Source organism: Gobio gobio (assembly GCF_949357685.1).
Source record: "Gobio gobio genome assembly, chromosome: 6".
In the NCBI taxonomy this organism is placed as follows: domain Eukaryota; kingdom Metazoa; phylum Chordata; class Actinopteri; order Cypriniformes; family Gobionidae; genus Gobio; species Gobio gobio.
In genome coordinates, this window is record NC_137102.1 from 17,247,012 (window position 1) to 17,273,047 (window position 26,036).

A 26,036-nucleotide genomic window follows, 5' to 3' on the forward strand; every position below is an offset into this window, starting at 1 on the left:
CGTGTCCAGTCTGGTGCGTTCTCAGATCGCATATGGAAGCTAAACTTTCATAGGAATTCATTGAAAAGTTGAAACACTCTCTGCACGGCTCCGTTATGAATGCCAGAGGCCGAGCTGTGCGCATTTACATTCTGTGAGTAAGATGAGATCCCTCCCCTATGAGCGGGTTGAAAACATGCGGAACAGCTTCCTCTACTGGCTGTATTCTTTAGCCTCTGGCCAAAAAATCCTCCAATGACGCAAAATGACGATATTTGCATCATCGGAGGATTTTTTCCAGAAATAAAATGTATAATTCTCTCGTCTCAGGGGGGTATGAGGGTGGAAAGTACCATAATTCGAATATAGTACCGGGTTTCTACTGATACAAAGCTTAATGCTAAATCACTGACGTTACCCTTTAAATGCACATGCAATAAGGTCAGCCACAAAAATAACTGCCCATGCGTTTTCAGCGCTAATTTTGTGTGGGCAGAGCTAAAGAGCTAGTTTGGCACCAGTTACTTTTTCGACTCTGATTGGTGTTATTTTCTTTACAGCATCATGGCCATTGGTAATGTAGTTTTTCACCTGGAATTCCGCTGTTAAACACAATTATTTAAAAAAATAGCAAATACCATCCATTAACTTCCGCTCACAGTAGGGCTCCCTTTAAAGATTTATAAGTGTTAAAAATAAACTACGGTCTTGCTATGTGGTTGCTAGCGTACTCAGGTGGTTGCTAGGGTGGTTATGCGGTTGCTAAGGTACTTGGAGTGGTTGCTATGCGGTTGCTAGGGTACTCGGGGTGGTTGCTAGGTTACACAGGTTACAAATGGTTACAAATGGTTACAAATGGCTCAAGCCAACTTAATAAATGGAGTTTTTACTTCCGGAACCTTGGATTCCATGGATTCTTTTTCGGTTGAACAAAAGCCTACTGAGTAGCCTACTGAAATATCTCTAATATGCTTTTAAATGTATTATGTAATGTCTTTATTATTTAAAAGTAGTTTCACACAATACTCCAGTATTTAGTCTAGTTTATTTTTCTGATAAGCTCTATTAACATATTTCCGTTTTTTCGCAGCGAGACATGACGTCAGCGGACTGAGAGTTCATAACCCCTTTTGTCTTCTGAAAATGATGCTCTGTCTCTTTAAGAACTCTCCACACCTATCGACTGATATGTGACGTACAGTTTTGTACAATCTTAATCGCCCGCCCGCTGTATTTTGCTCAGTCTTTACCGAGGTTGTCGCGTGTGCTGATAGTTTTTGCTAACTTTTATCATTCACTAATGAAAATAAGAAAATGTTTTAGGCTCAAATCGCAACTGTAGATATTTCATTTGCCGATTTAAAATAGGGCGCGAGACCACAGTTTAGGAAAGTTTGGGGACACACGTTATAACTTACTTAACAGTTATACTTTCGGTTGTTGTTTGCATTGAAAATACAGATTCAAAGCAATGAAGTGAACACATTCAGTCGTCTTTCTTAACGGAATGAAACACATCTGCCAGAGTTTGGCATTCAAGTGTTTAGAGGAGTGAAACTCAAATGTTTACGGACCAAAGTTGAAAACGGGATCATTTGACTAGAAGTTTGGATCCTCCCTGACGTGCCCATAGCCATGGCGACTCAAATAACTGCGGTTTTATGAATAAGCGCGTTGTGCAATGGGGACTCAGAGAAACGGGTTCTGCAAACGAGAGACTTACATTCTCTCTGTTGATGTGGGAACAACCTCCATAAGGTGCCATGTATACGACAAGAGTGCCAATATCAGGGGGTCCTGCTCCTCGAAGGTAAATGACAGCAGGCTGACTGGAATGACTGACTTGACATGATTGTGCCAGAACCTTCCAATGTGTGAAATATGACAGCATTTTTTTTGTTTTGTTTTACAGGTGTCCCTTCTGTATCCGCAGCCTGGAAGGGTAGAGATTGACCCTGAGGAACTGTGGAAAGGGTTTGTCACTGTAGTCAAAGGAGCAGTTCAAGGTGAGACTTCTTTATTCTGCTTCTAAAATAACACAAGCATGCAGGGCCCCCCAAAACAATTTAGACTCTTGTAAACATGCATGAATGTCATCACATCAGATAACAAAACATCACATCTAGTGGTATGCATGCAAACAAATCATTCTAGACAAATGCTGCATATTAAATAGCAAAATGCAATCATTATATATTTTTTTGTTTAATGAAAACGGTGTTATATAACATTTTCAGTATCAAATTTCATTGAATTGTATTTCTAATATGAGTATTTTAACAAGATTAATCAAGCACAACATGTTTACTGTCTTCTGCATGTGATTTTGAACAATTTTATTATATACAATATTAAAATGACCATGAATAATGAATGTTTAACGCTCTAATAAATCTTTTTTTTGTTTTTTTGTTGTTGAGAAAACTGTGAGTAAAACTAATGAACAACATTTATTTTATAATTACATCCTCGACCAGCTTACACATTATTATAGTCTTATTGTACATGTGTAATACGGACACCGTGTTAAATGTAATGCTTTATACGGGATGTCAAAATTGTATATATCAGCTTAAAGGGATAGTTCACCCAAAAACTGAAATTGTCATCATTTATTCACCTTCATGTTATTCCAAACCCATAAGATAACTTATGTAGTAACACAATAAGGTCATATAGGTAGCTATGATATTGTTGATGATGATAAAACAACACTTTTACATATCGTCGCTGCGGGGCGAAAACCTTCTATTTCTTTTTAACAATTAAACACAGTGTTGTCAAAGTTGGTATTGTGGCTTTATATACTATGCTCTTACACATGCATGTGCCATTATAATATTAACATTTTATGTAAATCAAGCTCATAATGGAGTTACAAGTTTTTTGACCAGCGAATGACAGAGATATGCATTTTGTCCGTCACTGGAACAGCCACATTACATTTTCATCAACTTGCAGGATATAAAGTTTATTGTAGTTATATGGGCACTGTTATATTTGTCTTGCTGTTGAGTACATTTGCCCAAAATTTATGATATAAAACACAAAGCACTATGCACACACAGGATATTTAAAACTGTATATTTGCTTCAACTAGATGGCAAATACCAGACTAAGACTCTATTCTGCTCTTTAAATATAAAAACATTAGCCTTTATAGACATAATGTTTCTTGAGTAAAGAAAACACTGTACTTGTATAAACATCAGTTCTTTATTTACCGTTGCTTTGCGAACAAGCAGAGATGGTCCAAACTGTGTGTGGAAAACTTCAAGGAGGGCCTCAATAAGTCTTAAAATGATTCAAAATGAGTTAAATAACATAATCTTAATTAAAATGCAAAATCACACAAAAAATGTAGTTGCTGAACTGTCATTAAACTGCAGCAGGCGCAATGATATTACACAGCGCCCGAAAATAGGCTAACTTTTGTCAACATAACCAACGTGACAACCTGCTTGCACAGGGAGCGTGCTGGGGACTACTTTCAGGCGCTGTGCGTAATATCATTGCGCCTGCTGCAGTTTAACGACAGTTAATTTTTTGCATTTTAATTATATAACTCATTTAAAATAATTTTAAGACTTAGTGAGGTCCTCCTTGAAGTTTGCCACACACAGTTTGGACCATCTCTGCTTGTTTGGTACATGTACGCCAGCAAAGTTCCTTGATTATTACGCAGCAATGACAGTATAGTTCCTAGCCTTATCGGTGTAGAAAATCGCAAATTTTCATTTTTTATCTGTCTTAGTACACAATGTAACTACAGAAGAGTCAAGTTTTAAATAGGAAAAATATCAAAATAAAATTTTTGAGATGCTAATGGTCTAATCAGATTCAATTATCTATTCTAAGCTATGCTAAAAGTGCTGAATCGAATCGAAAACGGTAAAACTCAACTGTTTAACTCTTGGGGAGTTGGAAAATTGGCCTATTTTTAAAAAAAAGTGGAGTGTTCCTTTAAGCTTTAAGTGAGGATGAGTTATGAGGTTTGACAGACAGTTTGAGGTCCATTGGAATTACAAGGTTTGACCTCTTTTAAATGCTTTTCATTGATTAAAAGATGACCAATAGCATTAATAAAAATTAAACAAAGATCAAACAAAAATGTGGAAATCTAGAAATACAAGGTTTCCGTCCGACAGCGACGATATATTCTTATTTGTAGCATTTATTTTTATTTTATTTTTTAAAATTTCCACGGCACACCTGGCAACCTGTCACTAGTGTGTGTGGTTGGGAAACACCGGCGTAGACTGTCAGTGGAGGGACCGAAATCTCTAAAATTCTCACTTTTGAATATGAAAAGTCTTACAGATTTGGAACGACAGTAAGTAAATGGTGACATTTATTTCATTTTTGGGTGAACTAACCCTTTAAATAGGAGGCCTTTGAATATTGTTTTTTGTCAAAGAGGTTTTGAACCACTGTGGTCAATGTTGTTGGTCCATGAGTTTAAAGGTCTGATGAAGGTTATAATAGTGACAGGTACCTCTTTGTTCTCTGTGTCATTCAGACTCAGGCTTACAGATGTGCCAAATGGAAGGTCTTGGCATCTCAACCCAGAGGGCAACATTCATGACCTGGGACAGGTTAGTATATGTTAAATCCTGTGATTGCTCCTCAGAGAGCACCGTGGACTGACAGAGGTGATGTTTTCTGTTATTATCTCCAGAAACACAGGAAAAACATTTCATAATTTCATCACCTGGCAGGATATGAGGGCAGACGAGTTGGTGAGATCGTGGAATGGGTCCTGCACTATGAAGGTGAGGTGATGTCATCATCTTGTCGATATATATATTTGTTAATTTCAGACTCTAATCAAGCCAATCACTCCAAGCCAACAGAACAATCGACATAATACAAATGACCACATCTTGGAATGACATCGACAATTCATTCATACGTTGTTATTATTATTACCTTTTAAACATTTGTGGTCAGTATGTTTTTCAAAAATTAATACTTTTATTCAGCAAGGACATATTAAATGGATAAAAAGTGACTAAGGACTTTTATAATGTTACAAAATATTGCCATTTCAAGTCAATTCTGTTCTTTTGAACTTTCTATTCATCACAGAATCCTGAAAAATGCCTCACAGGAATAAATTACATTGCAAAATATTTATTACAATTTAATATATTTTTAAAAAGTTGCTGCTTTTACTGTATTTATGATCAAATAAATGCAGCCACGGTGAGCATAGAGACTTCTCTCAAAAACGTAAAAAAACAAATCTTGCCCCCAAACTTTTAAACAGTAGTGTAATTTTATTACAGCGAATGAAAATTGTTCACAAAATTAACACTTATACAATATTTATGCAAAACATAAATTATGTATTATTGGTTGCACAGCTGTTGGTACAGTTAATGCTGATAATCTCCTAATGGTTAAACAATTGCTTATACTATTTAATAACAGTCAGTACATAACAGTTTACTGCAGTTTATTACTGCAAACACAGCATGTATTGTTTGGACTGTGACAGTTAGTAGTGTTTGTCATTCATTGTGTACGTCAATGAATGAGTGTTTCATTCCAAGTCCTGTAAGCTAAATAAGCAATACAGCAGTGAAACAAGAACCTCTACGACTTCTCGCAGATGGATTGCTGATATTTTTGTGTAAGGTGCTGAGAGTGAATATTTTGGCCTCAGTATCTTTGTGACACAAGCTAAAAGTGCTCATGTTTGAGTCGGCAGAATTCCCTCCTTAGTGGCTGGTTTGAATTTCATGACCTAGTGTGGTCAGTTAATGCTCCTATGGTTTTCATCATTCACATTGATTCGTTTTTGTTCCATCATTGCAGAGACAAAATCTTGTCAGTTTGAAAATTACGACCAATGTTATTGCAGTTTGCTCTAAGCATCCCTGTATTTGTAGTCACAGATAAAACTGGTTCTTCTTGAACACGTTTCAACAGAGGAAAATGTTTTCATTATCTTATCATAGAGGGCAAAGGTCATGCTGGAAGGTAGTGGTGGTCCTCTGTTTGACTTTTTTAAAGTTCGTCTTAGGGGTTTTTCTTGTCACAACTACTTTAAGCTGCTTTAATATTTAAAATATTTAAAGTCGGCATGAAAAGGAAGTGAACTATAAAAAATGTAGTGCAGGACTTGATCTTGTCCATCAGGAATTGATTGGACGGTTGTTATAATTAATTATAATTTGTTACATTTACACTGTAAACCCGAATAAGTTCCCAGAACTCAAAAAAATTGAGGCAACCGATTGCCTCAAATTTTTTAAGTTGGATAACTTAAAAGTCACAATTTTCCAGAACTTAAAAGATTGGATTACCTGCTACTTGTACCTTTTGATAACAGTTAAATTAAAGTGCTCATTTAGCTCAACTCAAATATTTGCAGTTAATATGACTTACAGTTTTCTGTTAAGGCAACTCAATTATTTTCAGTTATTATAACAAAGTTTTGAGTTTTCACAGAACTTAAAAAAATAAGTACACAACCACACCATTTTATGTTAACAAAACTCAATTTTTATTGCTTTGTGTTGTCATTGCTTTAAGTACATGTTAGTCAAATATTTTGTGTTTGTTTACTTAAAAACATGCGACTCAAACTTAAAATTTTGAGGCAATTGATATCCAGCACGGTTTTAATCAGAAAAGCTGAATAAGTTATAAAATAGATTGTATGTTAAGTACTTTGACCTCCTGTGAGATTTACTCACACACATACATCAAGAATCAGCCTATGAATCTCAACCATGGTGACACGCTTCATGCTGCAATGCATTATGGGAGCCATGGATGAGTTTCACATGATGCACCCAGAATGCATTGCGGCATGAATCATGTCACCATTGTTGAGATTCATAGGCTGATTCTTAATGTATGTGTGTGAGTAAGTCTCGCAGGAGTTAGAAGTGCTTATTGTGTGATGTGCTAAACCGGAGAAAAAAAACTTGCGTACACGTTTTAAAAATCGCTTACTTTATAGGCTACATTAAACTGATGACAATAAAAATACTATAAATAAATAAAATAAATACATTTTGTCTTCCACTAACGCATTTCAGTTTGCCCCAATTAAATTGTTTTAATAGGCTATGGTTGTAATTTATTTGTTATGATGGATTTTACTTATTTGGTTAAGCACTTTGAGATTTTATTTTATTTTAGCATGTGCTATATAAATTAAGTTTTTTTTTTAAATCATCTCTATTTGAAACAACAGAAATAACAGGACTTCATCATTCTTAGCATGTAATTACTTAATTCTATTAAGTTGTACTTAATTTATGTTTTTAAGTTATGTTTACTTATTCACAAAAAAGTTCCATTTAATCAAAAAATATTAGTTGAAATTACTCAAAAGGAAGACCATGTTACACCAACTTGAAATAATTAAAGGGGTGGTAAACCACGATTTCACTATTCTAACTTAAGCTAGCGTGTAATGTTACTGCTTTAGCATAAACAACATCTGCAAAGTTACAACGTTCAAAGTTTAAAGCAAAGGGAGATATTTGCTTTTAAAGAAATCCATTTCTAAGAACTACAGCAAACGGCCAGTAGGCGACTACACACATTCCTCCAGGGTTGGTGACATCACCAGGCTCAATATTTACATAAACCCCTCCTCCGAGAATATTAAATAGGGGGGGGGGGGCATTTTGTATCGCGGCGCTGTTGTGGTATAGTTAGGCTGGAGTGTTGTTGCCGCGATGCCGAGGAAACGCTGTTATATTCATCCGGATTGCAGGTCTGGGGTACTTGCTTTGTTCACCCTTCATAGGGACGGGGGTGCGTTGCAGAGCGTTTAACATACAACATGTTATATGCACGTGTGTATGCTCCCGCAGCACATCTCATGAAGGGAAACTTTCACAATGTTCGCGAGTTCAACACCGGATTTGCACAACGTCAGCTGCATAAGACAAACACTGACAGTGTGTGATTGCACGACGCGCGCGGGGCTCCCTCCCGCAGCAGTTTTTCACGGAGGAAAACTTTCACAATGTTCGCGAGTTCAATGCAGGATATGCACAACGGCTTGACCTGAAAGCTGGATTTACAAACAGAAGCTGTTTACGGGCCACAACCTGTAAGTCTGATTTATTTTTCATCGATGTGTTTTCCTGTAATAGGTTGTAGCAAGGAAGTAAACCGATGACAACACTGTTCTGCAAACCAGTCTGTTAAATGCTCATTCATACTTAACGTTATCCGACGAACACCTATCGTTACAAACACTAACGTTAAAATCTCAACAGCGAACTTGGCATTAGTGTAAATGATTCTTTGATTAGAGCTTTTATGTATTATTTATCTACAGGCATGCTAAACATGGTTCTGTGTGTGATTTGGCTACTATAGTAAAGCCAGTGTTTAGTGTTTTGGGTTAATAGTTCTTGCGACAGATATTTGGCTATAATCGTTCTAAAAATACAAAAGTAACAGTGCCATTCAGTAGCGATCACTATAGATCCGCAGTCTTTACTCATTAGGACTGAACAGCTTCTGCTCGATCATCTTCACTAAAATGTTCTGGGTCTGATTCGGGCTCAGATTGGTGTGGTTTTATTGACGCCATCGTTTCTAAAACTGACCAAAGCACAGTCTACCGGTAAGGTAAGGGGCGTGACGTTTCCGACAAACGTACACTGCGGTTAGCGAATCACAACACACTGGGCCAGCTAACCAATCTGAGCCCATTACGTATTTTTGAGGGACTGGCTTCATACAACCCGGAAAGCATCAGACCGTTTTACAAGGAGGGACAGAGCAGTGTAGAATAAATGTCAAATATATGAAAAATAAAGATTTTTTTTTAAAAACGAAGCATTAACACATGTTACAGTGCACCCCACAAACACAATCAAGCCTTCAAAACAATGTGTTTTACCACCCCTTTAAGTTAGTAGAACTTTTTCTAAAACTTTGAGTATACACTACTTAATCTATTTAATTAACATGAACATTCGGGTTTACAGTGTATATAGTGCTCATAGCTGTCAACCCTCCCGTTTTTTCCGGGTTTCTCGCGTATTTAGCTCTTTTCCCGCTGTCTTCCCGTTTTAGTATTTTCCCGTAAAATATCCCGTATTTTTACATTCTGATTGTGTTAACTCAGAACACGCAACTATCTGTGAGTGGCTTGCTCTTGGGTTGCTAGACCTTCAGTCAAGCAGGTGGCAGTACACAGACAGTAGCGGCCAGTGTTTCCCAACCGGGGTGCCGTCTGACGAGAGCAGGGGTGCCGTGTAAAAGTCCTTTAAATATATATATTTTTTTTCAAATTTTTCAAATAATCCTCTCTTTGTAAACTTTGTTCATTGCATGCCGTATGTTCGAATATGACCAGTCATTTTCGCCGTCATCACCCGGGTTTAGTGCTGCCAGAAGACGCGAATGAGAAGTCGCGCTAGCTGTGAGAAAATGCGTCTCTGTGCGCTCATCCGAAAGCACGCACACGTCTCACAGCGCGCAAATATTGAGTTCTCTTTCAAGTCTTGCTCTTGAACGGACAAACTCACGCAAAAAGTATGTCAACATGTCCATCTTGATGAGTATTCTAGCAGACATAGTCTGTATATGCCTTAAGTAAACTTTATACAGTCGAGAAAGACGACGCATATCCATACATTAGGTCTTAAAGGGGCAGTAGCCTTTACTGCTGTCTGTTTAATGTCAAACAACAAAAGACAAGGACATCACTCACTGCTCTTGATTGAATAGCTTTTGTAAGTTTAATAGAATTAATCTTTAATTTATTCTCTCAAATATGCAATGTTATTTTACATTTGATCAATTTCTGTACCTGAAAACTAATGTTAGACGTACATGAAAAACCTGAAAAGCATAGTTTATTTTATTAGTATCTTTTCTCGATAGTATTTATTTGTGCTGCTGCTTTTATTTAAATGATTTGTTCTTATTATTTTCTTTATTTTTATTTGACAGTAGTCCTTTTTTCCCTGAACATAGCAAATACTGAACTGTACCGAAACGGTGAACCTAAAACCGTGATACAAACCGAACCGTGAGCAAAAAAAACTGAAAAAAGGTTGGGAAACACTGACTTAGGCTACTATCGAAGAAGAAGAAGACAGTTGCAGCGGCGGGCGGGAGGAAGAAGGAAAAAGTAGCGGGAAGTAAACTTCAAGGAGAGTATAGTAGATGAGTGTGATGTACGATGATGGATCAGGACGCTCACGGCCAAAATCAAAATATATTGTGTAGTTATAAACTCTTTTTTTTAAGTTTGTGGGTAAGAATCGTGTAAAAAAAAAAAAATCCCTTATTTTGTGGATGGATTCCGGGAAATCTCCCTTATTTTCAATGTTCAATGTTGACAGCTATGAGTGCTTTTCTAGGCACTCAAAGCGCTTTACATAGAAGGGGGAATCTCCTTAACCACCACCAATGTGCAGCATCCACCTCGATGATGCGACGGCAGCCATATTGTGCCAGTACGCCCACCACACACCAGCTGATTGGTGGAGAGGAGACCGATTGATGATACCAATCGTATATATATATATATATATATATATATGGGGATGATTAAGAGGCCATGATTGACAGGGGCCAATGGGCAAATTTGGCCAGGATTACACCACTACTCTTTATCGATGGGCATCCTAGGATTTTTAATGACCACAGAGAGTCAGGACCTCGGTTTAACGTCTCATCCGAAGGACGGATGAGTTGTGATTTGCTATTGCTGTGATCTCAAGTGAGTGACATGTTGTCACGCCCTAAAAAACCTGTCATCAGAGAAGAGAGGTTATGTCGTTGCAAGTTATTTTGATTAAAGTTTAGGGCACATGAATAAAAAAAAAAAAATGCTGATGTGTAATAAATACAGCAATTTTCCTTAAAGCTGCAGTCTGTAACTTTTTTGGGTTAAAAATTATCCAAAATAAATTTTTGAGCAAGTACATAACCAGCCAGTGTTCAATACTATCTGCTTACCTTAGCTCGAAAGCTTGTAATAATGTTTTTAATTCCAGTGGTAGTGGTGGATTTCCGCGGGAAATTCAAGCATGTCTTTGCGTCTTTACATCACATCTGTACACATAAAGAAGGTGTCCCGGCTAGTAGGCTATATTGCGTGTGAGGATGTTGGAGGTGGAGATTTATAGCCTTTTCTCACAGCACTTGATATAATTAAACTTATCAATTTGATGGCGGATCCAGAAAGGTTCAAACACAATCACCAGTGACAACTGGAGATTCACCCGTTGTAAAATACAAAAGACTTCGGACTTTCGGGGTGCGTCTCAATCAGCTCCCTAGTTCAGTAGTCAGAAGTCAATGGGCTGACTCCCTGATCAGTGCCCTGACTACTGAACTAGGGAGCTGATTGAGATGCACCCTCAGAGTGGCTACAGAAAAAAAGAGACTTCAACCGGGCCAATGTGAAAACAAGGACAAAAAGGGCTTTTGAAAGGTGGCGAGAACTCTGTGTCAAAACGGACGCAGAGACCGCTTTTTTTCTGCTGGACAAGACAATTCAATGGTTCAATTATTTAACAATAGCACACTTGTTCGCTTAATTCATACAGTTACAGAGTTTTCTTTGTTTTGTGCCTTTCTCCTTTTGCTATGTGCATTATGGTAAATATCAATTATTATGTGCTAGCTATGAGAGGGAGCAATTCACCTCTACTACACTGCAGCTTTAAAAAATAAGAAATGTCCATTTTGATTTTATGGTGACTTTAACAGCATATTTACTTGTATGTATGTGTTATGACAGACGGTACGTGGGGTGATGAAGATGCTGTACTTCCTCACCAGACAGAAGCGGTTCCTTGCCGCCAGTTTGGTAGTTTTTACCACTCAGCATATGTCACTGCGTCTTGTTTGGGCCTTGAACAATATCCCTGAGGTAAACTAGGACTAGTTCAACTATGGCATTCAGTATTTGTCCACTCTTTTGAACCTAATCTTCTCTCTCCTCAGTTGCAGCAAGCGGTCGAAGAAGGCTTGTGTTATTTTGGGACCATAGACACCTGGCTGCTGTACAAACTCACTAAAGGTGGCTGTTCTATGTGCATAGTATTCTAGCTGGATTCATTTGGCTATGTTCACACTGTCAGTCCAAATTTGTTGGAATCTGATCTAAATGATCGACTGTCCAAACTGTGTATCGAAACTGTTCAGATCCGCATGTGGCGCGCTTTCATTTTCCAGAATATCTATTGCACTGACATTGCCTTGGAAGGCATATCCTAAAAAACAACAACAGCAGCAATACTTAGGGATTTGCAATACAGATGTTGTCTTACACCGTGTCTACACCGGACGCGACCGTTGATGCGTCAAGCCGCAACAGCTAGAAACTGTCTACACTGGATGCGACAAAGCGACCGTTGAAAAGCATTTGTCCTTCATGTCAGTACGTCATAAATAGAACGAGGCATCGGTTACTGTCTGCGATTTATGTCGTGTTGCGACGCGTCGCATCCAGTGTAGACAGCATCACTGATTATAATGGGTTATATTGTCTTTTGTTGCGTTGCATCGCACCGCTCGTGTCCCGTGTAGACACGTTGTTTCAACATGATGTGTAGATCTCAAAATTCAAAGAAGTGTTTAGACCAGGTTGACTAGCAGTATATTGTCATTTTCCACTCAACCTGCTCTTCGCAACAACAAAACCTTGTTTCTGCAACAACTTTCAGCATGTTTCCTACAACAAGGTATGTCATGTTTACATTTTACTTGCCGTGAGAGTGTGACGTAGGCAGAAAAGTTCAGCGAAATCAGATCAGCAGTCAGACTGAAACTGATTTCCAGAAATGTGATTTGAATAGGATTCCAAACCACATATTGGTAACGGATTTGTTTTTTTATTATGCTGTTCACACTTGCTAAATATCACTGGGTTCCAATCAGATATGCACAAAAACTGGATTTGGACTGACAGTCTGAACAAGTCTTTTGAGAGCGTGCAGAAATAAAACAAGTTATATTGGCTCTTCATAGTGATCTGTTCAATGTAAGTATGCAGCAGATCTGACATCTTAAATCACTGACTGACACTATTCTTAGAAAGCAGTTTCCCCACAATCCTTGGCAAAGGCGAAAGGCATACTGGCAGTGTTAATGAGTAAATAATCATATGCAGTCATATCTACAGTGATGGTTATCATTTTACGGTATTTATTTTCCAACTTGGCACATCACTGATAAGGATGGCCAGGAGCCAGTGTGAGAGTTTGTATTTGGTTGTATTTTGCGTTCACTGATCACACACTACCGTTCAAAAGTTTGGGGTCTCTTATGCTCACCAAGCCTGCATGTATTTGATGTAGAATACAGTACATTTTGTGAAATATTATTACCATTCAAAATAGCCGTTTTTTTTTCTGAATTTGGCTGAAATGGCTGAATTTTCAGCATCATTACTTCAGTCTTCAGTGTCACATGATCCTTCAGAAATCATTCTAATATGCTGATTTGATGCTCAAGAAACATTTCCTATTATTATCAATGTTGAAAGTAGTTGTGCTGCTTAATATTTTTATGAAAACCGTAATATTTTTATTTCAGGATTCTTTGATGAATAGAGAGGAATAGAAATCATTTTTTTATTGACCCAAACTTTGAATGGTACACATTTTTGAATTTGTACGTGCCCATTTGTGTTTTTTTGTGATGCATTGAATGCAAATTGTGACAAAGATATCTTTGAAGCATTAGCTATAATGGCATGCAAATTATAAATAGTAATGTTTTTATTAATGTATGGCTGTCACAGAGCTACATTATAGCGTTAACATTTAATGGTGTTCACCGATCAGACATAACATTATGACCACTGACAGGTGAAGTGAATAACACTGATTATCTCTTCATCAATTTGTCCTCAAAGTTGATGTGTCAGAAGCGTACGGATTTGAGCGAGTTTCAGCCGGGCTAGACGACTGGGTCAGAGCATCTCTAAAACTGCATCTCTTGTGGGGTGTTCATGGTCTGCAGTGGTCAGTATCTATCAAAAGTGGTCCAAGGAAGGGACAGTGGTCGACAACCAACAGGGTCATGGGCGGCCAAGGCTCACTTATGCATGTGGGGAGTGAAGGCTGGCCCGTGTGGTCCGATCAAACAGATTAAATGCTTCTGATAGAAAAGTGTCAGAATACACAGTGCATCGCAGTTTGTTGCATATGGGGCTGCTTAGCCGCAGATCAGTCAGGGTGCTCATACTGACCCCTGTCCACCGCCAAAAGCGACAACAGTGGGCACGTGAGCATCAGAACTGGATCACGGAGCAATGGAAGAAGGTGGCCTGGTCTGATGAATGAATCACGTTTTCTTTAGCATCACATGGATGGCTTACCTGGGGAACGCATGGCACCAGGATGCACTCGGCAGTGTGATGCTTTGGGCAATGTTCTGCTGGGAAACCTTGGGTCCTGCCATCCATGTGGATGACACATATCACCTACCTAAGCATTGTTGCAGACCATGTACACCCTTTTATTGGAGCAGTATTCCCTGGTGGCTGTGGCCTCTTTCAGCAGGATAATGTGTCATCTGTTTTGGCAGCAAAAGGGCGACCAACACAATATTAGGATTCAGATTAGGACAATATCACTTCACCTGTCAATATAATGTCATAATGTTATGCCTGATCAGTATAATTTGTCACACATACCAAATATGTTGGTAAAAACAACTCTGGCTATAAATAGCTTTAGCAGGTCGGTGTAAATGATATCAGGGTAGTACAAATCTGAACTGCTTGCAGTAAGTTCTGCTGTGTTTTATTGTTTGTTTGCAGGCCTGGTTCATGCTACAGATTACTCTAATGCCAGTGCAACAGCAATATTTGATTCCTATCAGGTCAGTTTGATTGATTGATTGATTATATACATTATTAATCCCGAAGGAAATTCAAGGCATCCAGTAGCTTATACACAAGACAACACACACACACACACACACACACACACTCACTATAGCAAAATATAAAACTTAATAGTAATAATAATAACAGTCTAATATCACCTTCAGAAATACCAGATAAATATACAATAGAGGTAATTAAAATTAATAGTTAAACACACACACACACACACACACACACACACACACACACACATATATATATATATATATATATATATATATATATATATATATATATATATATATATATATATATAATATACAAGTTTAGATTGTTTAGATGTGTGCACAAGGCTTCTCTGTCAATAAACAACTACTCGTATATAGTAATCGGGTACAGCTGTACGATTACTTTATTTGTGTAATTGCTGTTATCTGATCATTACCTTTGGATTGTGGACTTGAGTACATACACGCGTGCCTTGAGAGATAGACAACGAGACAGTTAAAGGTATAGTTCACCCAAAAATGTACATTCTGCCATTATTTATGTTTTTCCAAACATGTATAACTGTTTTACATAAAAGGAGAAACATTGCTGATTTTTAATAAAGTCGTTTTGAGAACCCAGACCAAATTTAAATAATTTAAAACATGAACTGTTCTCTTATGTCATAGCATATAACAAAAAATATTAAATTACGAAAATATCCAACTTGTTCTACCTTGGAAATTACTTTCCTGACAAAACTCTTTTTCAACCTTTCCCAACAACCTTCTGGGTAGATTCTGGCATGTTATTTTAAGTTGTAATATTTCCCAATATTATTACTCTGTTTTACTATTTTTTTTGGTCAGATAAATGCAGCATGGGTGAGCAAAAGTGACTTCTTTCAGAAACATTCAAAGAAATTGGAATGTTGGGCAAGCCAAACAAAAAATCTTTGACGTTTGACAAGCAAAATGATTTTCAGTCAGTGTTTAATTAATTATTTTCCTTTTATGTTTGAAAATAATTCACTTCATCTTTACTAATTTGCAAACACATCTCATGTTTTCTTGTAAAACAACAGTTTTCATCTAATTTATTGTTTGTGAATCAAACGCTTAAACATAAAGGGTGTAGGCAACATTGAATGAATTTAAGATGAATTTTATTGGTCTTTCATTTTTGGGTGAATTATCCTTTTAGGGCTGCCCACATTTATCATGTGTTTGTGTTTTTTCTGGCATATTTTGTCCATATAGTGTCTTAGAACATGTTTCTGTAAGTGGTGCTTGTTCATAGATACTGTCTGTGTTCATAGTGTGCGTTTGTGTGATCATCAGATGTGCTGGAGTGGATTTCTTTGCTCACTCCTCTCTATACCTCTCTCCATCCTTCCCACGGTGCAGAACACGAGGTACTCATGCACCCTGAATCGCTCCAATATTTCCAGAATACTTTTTAGTCCACATTTGACTAAATAATTAATACTCTCTTTTCTTGTATTTAGTCACAAATTTGGAACATGTGATCCATCCATATTCGGGGTGCCCATCCCAATCATGTCTGTTGTGAGTATTACTTTGTACAAATTTTACTTTGTTTATTTATAAAGACAATTAACATTTCTGTAAATGTGCCAGGTTTCTATTATTTAATGGCATGCACTTGAATGAGTTTGGTGCCACAACCCTACCTGTCATGTCTTTGTCACAGATGGCGGACCAACAAGCAGCCATGTTTGGAGAATGCTGTTTTGACATTGGAGATGTGAAAATTACTATGGGCACAGGGACCTTCATGGACATCAATACAGGAAACAAACCACACACGTCTATAGCCGGTATGATTGTACCTGTACTTGTGTAATGACAATAAAGTTTAATCTAATCTAATCTAATCTAATCTAATCTAATCTAATCTAATCTAATGATTAATAAGCTCACAATATTCAGCTGTAAAATAACTACTAATAATTTACTAGAACTACTACTAATCTAAACCAACTACACAGTAACACACAGCTAATTTAGACCCCGTGAAATCAAAATTGAAGGTTTATGACTTTTAGTGTATACTACCATTCAAGAAATTAATACTTTTGTTCAGCAAGGATTCATTAAATTGATCACAAGTGAGCATAAATGCTGGTCTTTTGAACTTTCTATTAATCAAAGAATCCTGAGAAGAAGAAGAAAAAAATCCGTTTCCAGAAAAATATTAAGCAGCAACTGTTTTCAACATTGATATTAAGAAATGTTTCTTGAGCAGCAAATCAGCATATTAGAATGATTTCTGAAAGATTATGTGACACTTAAGACTGGAGTAATGATGCTTAAATTCTAGATTAAATTCTAAAGATGTTCCACAATATTACTCATTTAACTCGTTTTTTCCATCAAAAAGATTAGCCTTGGTGTGCATAAAAGGCTTCTTTCAAAAACATTTTTAAAAAAACGTACCGACCCCAAACGTTTGTACAGCAGTGTACATTACTGGAAACAGCAGGTTAGGGCATGATGTAAATCTGTGTGATCAGTTAGAAAGGAGACAGTAACCACGTTTACATGCGCACTCTTTTGTCATTCTGATTAAAATCAATCAGAATCATTTTGTGACATGCGCACACAGTTTGTCTGCCGCATCAGATTCGTAACGTTGCCAGTTATAGTAACTGCGATGTTCGTGGATCTATAGTTCTGTGTTGGTAATTTTTTTGATTTATTTATTTTTCTGTGGGCGGACATGCAGTAGTTTACCCTAATTTATGTCCTATACAATGCCTATTTCAACAGCTGTGAATGCTGAATGCGGACTCCAAATGAATTCTGAAAAACACAAAATTAACAATAAAATGCAAACCCAAATTATTAATAATAAAAACATAGTATATACGGTAGTGTTGGGTCCGAGTCCACCTTTGTCGAGTTCGAGTCAAGTCCAAGTCTTAAACAATCAAGTCCGAGTCCAAGTCCGAGTCCAAAAGGGGCCGAGTTGGACTCAAGTCCGAGTTCTTATCGACCGAGTCCGAGTCGAGTCCGCCCGAGTCCAGAGTGTAATTAAATTGAAAAAAGATTAGAAATTGCTATTGTAAATTTTTATCTTCTATTAATATTTTAACTTTTCAACTCATTAAACCAATGGCAATATAACATTTTACAAAAAATATCACTATTACATCTAGCCATTGCCATTTAACATTTTTATTTTGTCAACAGATCAACTAGTTTCCAATCAAAAATAGTTTCAAACCATTAGAATGGACATAGATATACTGTATGTAGAACTTTAATAATTACAAGTGTAAGAAAAACACAAAATAACAAAGTTCATCTCACTACAGTGGTTTTACAATAACTTTATGAATCGGCGAGAATAGTTTTTGTGCGCAAAAAAACCCTAAATAACGACTTATATAGTGAAGCCGATTTCAAAACACGGAATCATGAAGCTTCGAAGCGTTATGAATCAGTGAGTTGAATCATGATTCGGATCAAGTGTCAAACCGCCAAACTGCTGAAATTTGGCGATCCAAACAGCTGAATCGACTCGCTGATTCATAACGTTTCGAAGCTTCATGATACCGTGTTTTGATATCGGTCATCACTATATAAGTCGTTATTTAGTTTTTTTTGCGCACAAAAACTTTTCTCGCCGATTCATAAAGTTATTGTAGAACCACTGTAGTGAGATGGACTTTGTAACAACGTCTTTAGTACCTTTTAAGGGTCTTGAGAGTGAACCGTGCATTGTGCCAATGGAGGCCTTTCAGAGCCTATATATATCGTCATATCACCCAGCCCTAAGTTATTTGGATTTAAGTTGGTTTTAAAAGTTATAATAAGCAACTTACATTTCTCTAGGTTTTCTTTGAACATGTTGGTAGAAAGTCGTGCCAGACACATCAGTTGATTTGCAATCCGCAGAGTGCTTCTTTTTACTGGATTTCTTGCAAATAAATTCTTTATGATTTTCAAAAGCAAAACAAATTATTGCTGACTCTGAAGACATTGTCCTAGCCACGCATTGCATCCGTGTGATGTGTGTATTGTCTGCAAGCATAAGATGATGCTACTGCTGCCTGCCGGTGTGGTGCAGTAAAATCACAAGCGGGGAGACGTTCATTAATTTCTTAGTTTTATGGCGGTTTTGTTGTTACACATGACTCGGACTAGACTGCACTCGGGATATTTTTCGAGTCCAAAATGTCCAAGTCCGTGTCAAGTCCGAGTACAAATTCACCCGAGTGCGTGACAAGTCCGAGTTCATACAAAATTGGACTCAAGTCCGGACTCGAGTCCAAGTCCGAGTACCCCAACTCTAATATACGGTGAAACATGTATGAAAGCATTGAAATACGTGCTCCGCATCATTACTAGTAGATAAATACTAAACCCATATTTCAAATAATTAAGGAAAGATACCATAATCACAGAGGTATAAATATTAACGAAAGTAATTCAAGTAGATTGTGGGTAATGTTACTTAACCAATTTGAAGCAGTTGTTGAACTTTTTTTATATAACTTACGAGAAACAGAGAGAAATGTCGACATGTCCTCTCCAGCAGCTTGAATGTTCCCCGTTGCCATGGCAACTCTCAACGGCCACCAGGACTTAAACAGTTTTATAAAAACTGTTTATTTGTTGTAAAGTGTAAGAATCACCTCAGAAAAATACATTCTTCTGTCAGGCGCAGTTGAAGCCTAGGACAAACGCTGTCAAGATGAGATGGTGTAGCCAGGCTATTTCTGTCGTTATTCCAACATTATGTTCATAACTTTTTACGAACTTGTTTAACACCTCAGAAAAATGAACTTTCCTCTCTTGTCAAAATTATAGCATGGTGTGAGCGCGGCGCGCTGTATATCATGTCACAGAAGGACATACACTCACAGTAATCGGATCAGTTCGTTTATATGGTGGAATTTTTCGTTTGATCGGTTCATGAAAAGGTTTATCACACCCCTCTTAAACCGATTACAATTTCGTTCGGTTTGGGCATTTTTATTCCGATTGAGGTGTTTATATGGAGCATTTTCATTGGGATTGGACTTTTAAACCGATTACAGTGCTCCATGTAAACGCACCTACTGATGTGTCCATTTGTTGGTCCCTCTCTCCTTTTCATGTGATCTGTATCATGTGTTTTCTGAATAGGCCTTTATCCGCTGGTGGGATGGAAGATCGGTGCTGATGTTGTGTATCTGGCTGAAGGTAATGCCGCTGGAACAGGTTCTGCGATTAAATGGGCACAGGATCTAGGTGAGTAGGATGACTAATGTACATTAAGCCTACATGCAAAATAACAAGCCCACGCATATCCCTTAACTTCAATATGCATTTTACACGACATAAATACAAAAAGAACCATTGAAGATTGTAGATGCACACTCAACTCCATTATGAGAATTTATTTAACTTGAATAAAACAAAAAGCTGAGAGAAAAAAATGCTGAAATCACTTGGTGACCGTTATTTTGTTGCTGTAATTCGATTATTGTAGTGTAATCTCTTTGATGCCTGTCTTACAGAACTCTTTTCTGATGTGAAGGAGACAGAAGCCATAGCTACTAGCGTGGAAGACTCAGATGGCGTGTATTTTGTGCCTTCTTTCAGTGGTTTACAGGTGTGTTTTATGTGCATCTGTGACATTTTTCCTCATAGACTTTCATTGTTGCCTATGCAGGCAGGTCTTTTTATGTCTACATGTTTTTTTTTTAACTTCATCTTGCGTATTCGTTACAAATCCAGCAGATTTTTAAATCTGATTTTTAAGTCATTGTCTGAATGAACTGTGTAATGAGATCCAAGATGATCTGAAATCTGGATGACTATGATTATGTATGTTTATGTGCCACAGGCCCCTTTGAATGATCCTAAAGCTTGTGCCTCTTTCATGGGCTTAAAACCTTCCACAACCAAGAGACACCTGGTCCGAGCCATTCTGGAGTCTATAGCGTTCAGGTGAGCTGATTTGCAAGATCTGACTGTATAATCAAAAGATCTCTCGTGAATCAAAGAATATGATCTGTTAAAGTTATAAAAAGGGGCAGATTTTGTCAAGGTCATAAATTAACCAGGGCTTTGGGAAAAATCCCGGCCCTTAATTAAAACAAAAGTTAATCATTTCTGACACTAGTATATGACCAACTACACTGAAAAACTGCTAGCCAAATCAATGAATAAGTGCGCATATGCATAGTGCTGGGGTCTGTTCTTCGTAAGTGGCTAACTCAGTTAGCTGGATTTGATTGTTGACGATTTGGCCTGATCTTTGATTGTTTGGTTCTCCGAAGCTCATCCTGGACTTGAGCAGGTTTATTTCATGTAAACAAGGTTAGATTGCATCTTTTAAAGCGGCGTTGATACTTAAAATTTGTCCCAACCACTGCTACTTTATTACAAGAGTTCCTTACTGAACCAAGGGTAATAATAATTTATATATAATATAAACATTTATTTGAAAATAATATTATAATGTTGTGTAGTCTATAATACTATAGACACAGCCACTTGATTAAGAGATTTATTTGTGATGGAATCATTACTTTATCATTTTATTGGAGTCTTACACACATGCTGTACAGTTAATCTGAGTCATGCATTAATTTGAGCGGTGACAGATATTATGGGAGTGGCTTGATGCAACGCAAGAGATGCAGACAACTTGAGCTTGACCCTTAAGAAACTTTAATTAATGCTGTACGTAACAAATCTAATTTGCTTCAAATATAGAATTGCTAATTACAACATTGAAATAAAAATGTAAAGGCTGTACAAATTCTAGATCTGAATCGTGAATATAAATAATTGGGAATCTTGTGCACATTTCATGTATTTATTATAACTTAAGTAGTTTTGGTTGCTTGGCTGTTTCCTTATAAAGGTCCAGAAATTCATCAAGTTTTTCATCTGGTGTCTTTTTTAATTATATGATGTCATTACGCTGCTGTCTTGCCGCCAGCCAATCACTGCATTGCTAATCGTGGTTTCGAGTATCGATGCATCTGCCCTCTTCAGGGCACACAAGAACACGCAGTAATCTCAGACAACTTAATCCAGATATTTTAATCAAATTCTTTTGAAGAAGCAAATTATCCAGAGATCAGTTATCCCGATTAGAAGATCTGGGAGCTGTCAAATCATCTCATGTATTAAGCGAGGTACGAAGAACAGACTCCAGGATTGCTTCATATCCTCTGTTATTGTTCCTGTTCTGATAAAACACAACATACTACCTACTTACCTGCTACCTACTATATACAACCTACTTGCAGTAAATGATTAACTAACATCTTTGGATATGAAAACATTTGAGTTAAACGGGTCACTGAAGATCAGTGTAAACAGACTTTGTCTTCAACAGCATGTATTTTGAGGCATGTGTAATCCTTTTCGTAGAATTTAGCTTGGTATTTAACACTTCCCAGATGTAGTTGGAATTAAACAGAAGTTGCATTAGTCTTTTCTTCTCTATTGTGAAGTATATCTGAGTCAAATGGCTTCTCGAAAAAATTTAGGGTGGGACTTGATTTTGTCCATATGAAATTGATTGGATGATTGTTGTTTGCTATTGCTGTGATGTTGTGTCATGTGAGTGAGAGGTTGTCCCGCCCTCATGCCAGTAAACATTATCAGAGAAGAGATGTCATTGAAAGAGGGAGGGAAATATATTTTGATTAAAGATTACAAGGACACATGAATTATATAATAAAAATAATTAAATAATGATGTGCACTGATAAATCATTTATAATACATACTGCAATATTCCATTAAAAAAAACACATTTTGATTACATGTTTACTTAAATGTAAGTGAATTATTCACAATGAATGTCAGCCAAATATTGGCAATGCATTTTTAGTTTAACTATCACTAGTTCTTTACTGCAGGGAATGATCAAACGATGAAATTTGTAGACAAGAAAACCTGCCAATTCTTTGAGCACAACACCTCAAACAGTGTCTGCAGGGATGAAAATGTCACTTGAGTTATAAAGAAAGAACATTGGCCATCTTAGACCCCTGATGATGCTTTGCTTCACACATCTCATTCTCACAATCAGTCATTATTGTAAACGTGTAATGAGTTCTTCGATTGTCATCTGACTTGGTTCTGCCTCTGCACAATCAAAAAAAAAAAGAAATGTGAAGGTGATTGGATGCAAACCACCATCCTTTGGCATTCTCTATCAATCTAGTGTAGTTAATCGGGACTTGTATATTAATAGAGACTCATTCCTACTTGCTTGCCCTTTGCACCCTTAAGAAATGTTCATCCTTCAGATAAATAAAGACCGAACTCAACAGCCCAGGGGCGTATTCCAGAACGCAAGGTTAACTCACGTATTCCATGAACTCTCGGTTGATTAACCCAAACCTTGTTTACTCGAGATATGCAGGTTCCAAAACCTGCTCTGGAGCAGGTTATGTTCAAAGAATTTGTTGCTATGGCTACATGCATACCCGGAAATTTACAAGTTGAGTAAATTTACCCGGCTAAGTCGCATAACCTGCTTTCTGGAATCTGTTCCTACTTCGTTCCTCAGCTGGTGTCTTTGCCCATCGTAATAATTATTGACTTATCCAATCCCATCTCATGAGAGAACCTATTTTACAAATTTGATTTTAATTTAGTATGAAAACATACATTTTTAAAAAAGTAAGCATGATAATATGAAGTATATGGGGTCCAACACTATAACCTAACCTTCAGTGGGCCATGAGAAGATTGTACAAATTCATACAAATGGCCAACAATTTGCCAAAACATAAAATAGTTACAAATTCCCATAAGGCTGTGATGGACTAATAGGTAACGACTAATGTTTTAATACCAGTCCATATCTAGTCATAACCTCCTTGTGTACAAACTGGCAAATAACAGCAATTCTGATTTTCAGGAACAAGCAGCTCTTTGATGTCATGCTTAGGGAAACACGTATTCCCATCACTAAAATCAGGTGAGGGTCTCACCCCGGTTCTGTTTTGTGGCATAGCCTGATCCTACCTGTCTGAACTTCCGTATATATCTACACATTTATAGGGCTGATGGAGGTGTATGCACAAATGATTTCGTCATGCAGCTGACGGCTGATCTGTTGGGGCGTAAGATAGCACGTCCAAGTCACTTTGAAATGTCCTGCCTTGGAGCTGCTTTTGTTGCGGGACTAGGAACAGGTAAGAAAAATAGTACATTATTGTGCAGATAGTACATTATAGTGCAGCAAACAAACCAATTCCTAATCTAGGCTTAATCTGATTCTATAAATCCTATGAAGTATTGTATTTGATGTGCACATTTCTAAGGCCTCTTAATAATCAACATGATCAAATATTTGCTGAACAACCTGTTGTACACAATCGACTACATGCCATCTGTCATGTGATTGATACTTCATACTTTTTTAGCAAGTAAAAGGCCTGTTAATATAATTGTGAAAAGTGTTGCTCTTAAAACAAAGCATTTAAATATTCTCACTAAAATAGAGTAGCAACTGATATGTGTATGCATATATATTTTAAGTAGTCTTCTGTACTGTTATAATGAGCTCATTGACTTGCATTACAAGCTATCAGAATTTCATATTTTTGCTCTGTTTGGGCCTCCGAATAAACGTTTTTTTCCCTCATATATCAAATATGATACTCAAAACTGTCAGGCTTTACAGAGTTAATCTGCCCATTTAATTCTGAATTGTCCTTTAGGCTACTGGAGGAACCAAGAGGAGCTGAAGAAGCTTTTGACCACTGACCAACATTTCCTTCCCAGAAGGAGTAAAGCAGAAGGGGACAAGAGGGACCAATACAGAGGTGTCCTGCAGAGCTGGGAGAGGGCTCTTCAGCGGTCCATGCACTGGTATAGCCAGCCCTGATTTACCACAAGTTTATTCTATAAACAGGTGTGGGGCGATTTCTCTTTGTCACTGTTAAAAACACTTGAACAGTATCATTTCCAATCTGGTTTTGTTAACCAGTTTATGTGTACAGTTTATGAGTCTTGCCTAATCATTAGGAGTTTAACAGATTTACAACTTGTCTGTGCAAATCCAAGTCACAGCACCAAGTTGTGAATCCAGTGGTATTATGATGACAAGGTGGCCGGCCGCAGCACAATTCCTACTTTAGAATAAGGCAGATGTAGTATTATGATTTTGCCAATCAATACTTCAGCCATTAGGCACTGAAAATCAATTGGTGCCTTTAACCAACTACTGTTTTTTTTTTTTATAAATATGAACAAATGAATTTGAACTCGCTATGTGCCTTAATGAGGTGCCACAGTGAATTAACCCAGTTTCTCATCTCCCAAATGATGACATCTCACCCTGAGAGAAGTATAGTAATTATGTATTTCATGTTTACGTAGATTGGATAGGAGTAAGTGAAACTTACTGCTCTTTCTCACCTTTATTAATTGACTTAGTTAACACGCAGTGTTCATCCATTAGTGGTGTGTGGTAATTTATACAAGCATTCATTAACGCTATTGTAATTTTCATGTAATAATAGCTGACATTTTCTAATTTCACATAATAGTATTGATGTTATATAGATAATGTTTTATATTAAATGTACCTCTTAATACAAAGACAATGCTGCACACATGGAAAACTTGTTACCTGAAGTGCTATATTTTTGTTTGTTTTTACTTTCAAATGATACTATCAAAAGTGGCTAATGATAAACTGTAGCAAATAAGTTACTGTGAAACTGTAATATCATAGTCTGTTATCAGGGTTTCAAAGAAAGAATATACTTTGCTATAAATAAAAATGTATTTTATGAATAGACTGTCGACTCTTAACATTGTGCCATGTTTCATGTCAGTATGTGAAAATATTTGTTTTAAATAAATATGCCATTTTAATGTCAAATTGTGTGCGTTGTCAGGGGTGAATGGATGCATTTAAAACGTGAGATTTTTAATTACTAAAATGAATGATGGGCGTTTCATAATGTGTGGGTCTAAAATTGTTAGTTACAGTTGTGCATTGATAAAAATAGTTGGCTGAAGTACTGGGTGAGTCTTACATCTGTGACGAACAATGTAATAAAACAACTGTAAAGTCGCACAATAAAGGCTAAACCAAAGAATTCCCCAACAATTATATATGTAAAAGATTCTTTGAGGATAAATTGGCATGGAAAAAATGACCGTAAAAAAATGTATAATAGTAGAGCATTATTTGTTTTGTCGTGCATTCAATTTATTATATAATCGTAATTA

The 26,036-nt window shown here is 37.0% G+C and overlaps 1 protein-coding gene across 1 annotated transcript; it reads left to right on the plus strand.

Moving 5' to 3' along the window:
- Positions 1–1,169: 1,169 nt before the first annotated feature.
- gk5 (glycerol kinase 5) lies at positions 1,170–25,909 on the plus strand. The gene is made up of 16 exons (XM_079819784.1): positions 1,170–1,789; positions 1,892–1,985; positions 4,499–4,574; positions 4,658–4,751; positions 11,720–11,851; positions 11,926–12,001; positions 14,750–14,811; positions 16,147–16,220; positions 16,314–16,374; positions 16,520–16,646; positions 19,963–20,067; positions 20,337–20,431; positions 20,666–20,769; positions 23,710–23,769; positions 23,853–23,986; positions 24,515–25,909. Exons 1-16 carry the CDS (start codon positions 1,661–1,663, stop codon positions 24,679–24,681), a joined length of 1,590 nt encoding a protein of 529 aa, XP_079675910.1. The 5' UTR covers positions 1,170–1,660; the 3' UTR covers positions 24,682–25,909.
- The last annotated feature ends 127 nt before the right edge of the window (positions 25,910–26,036 follow it).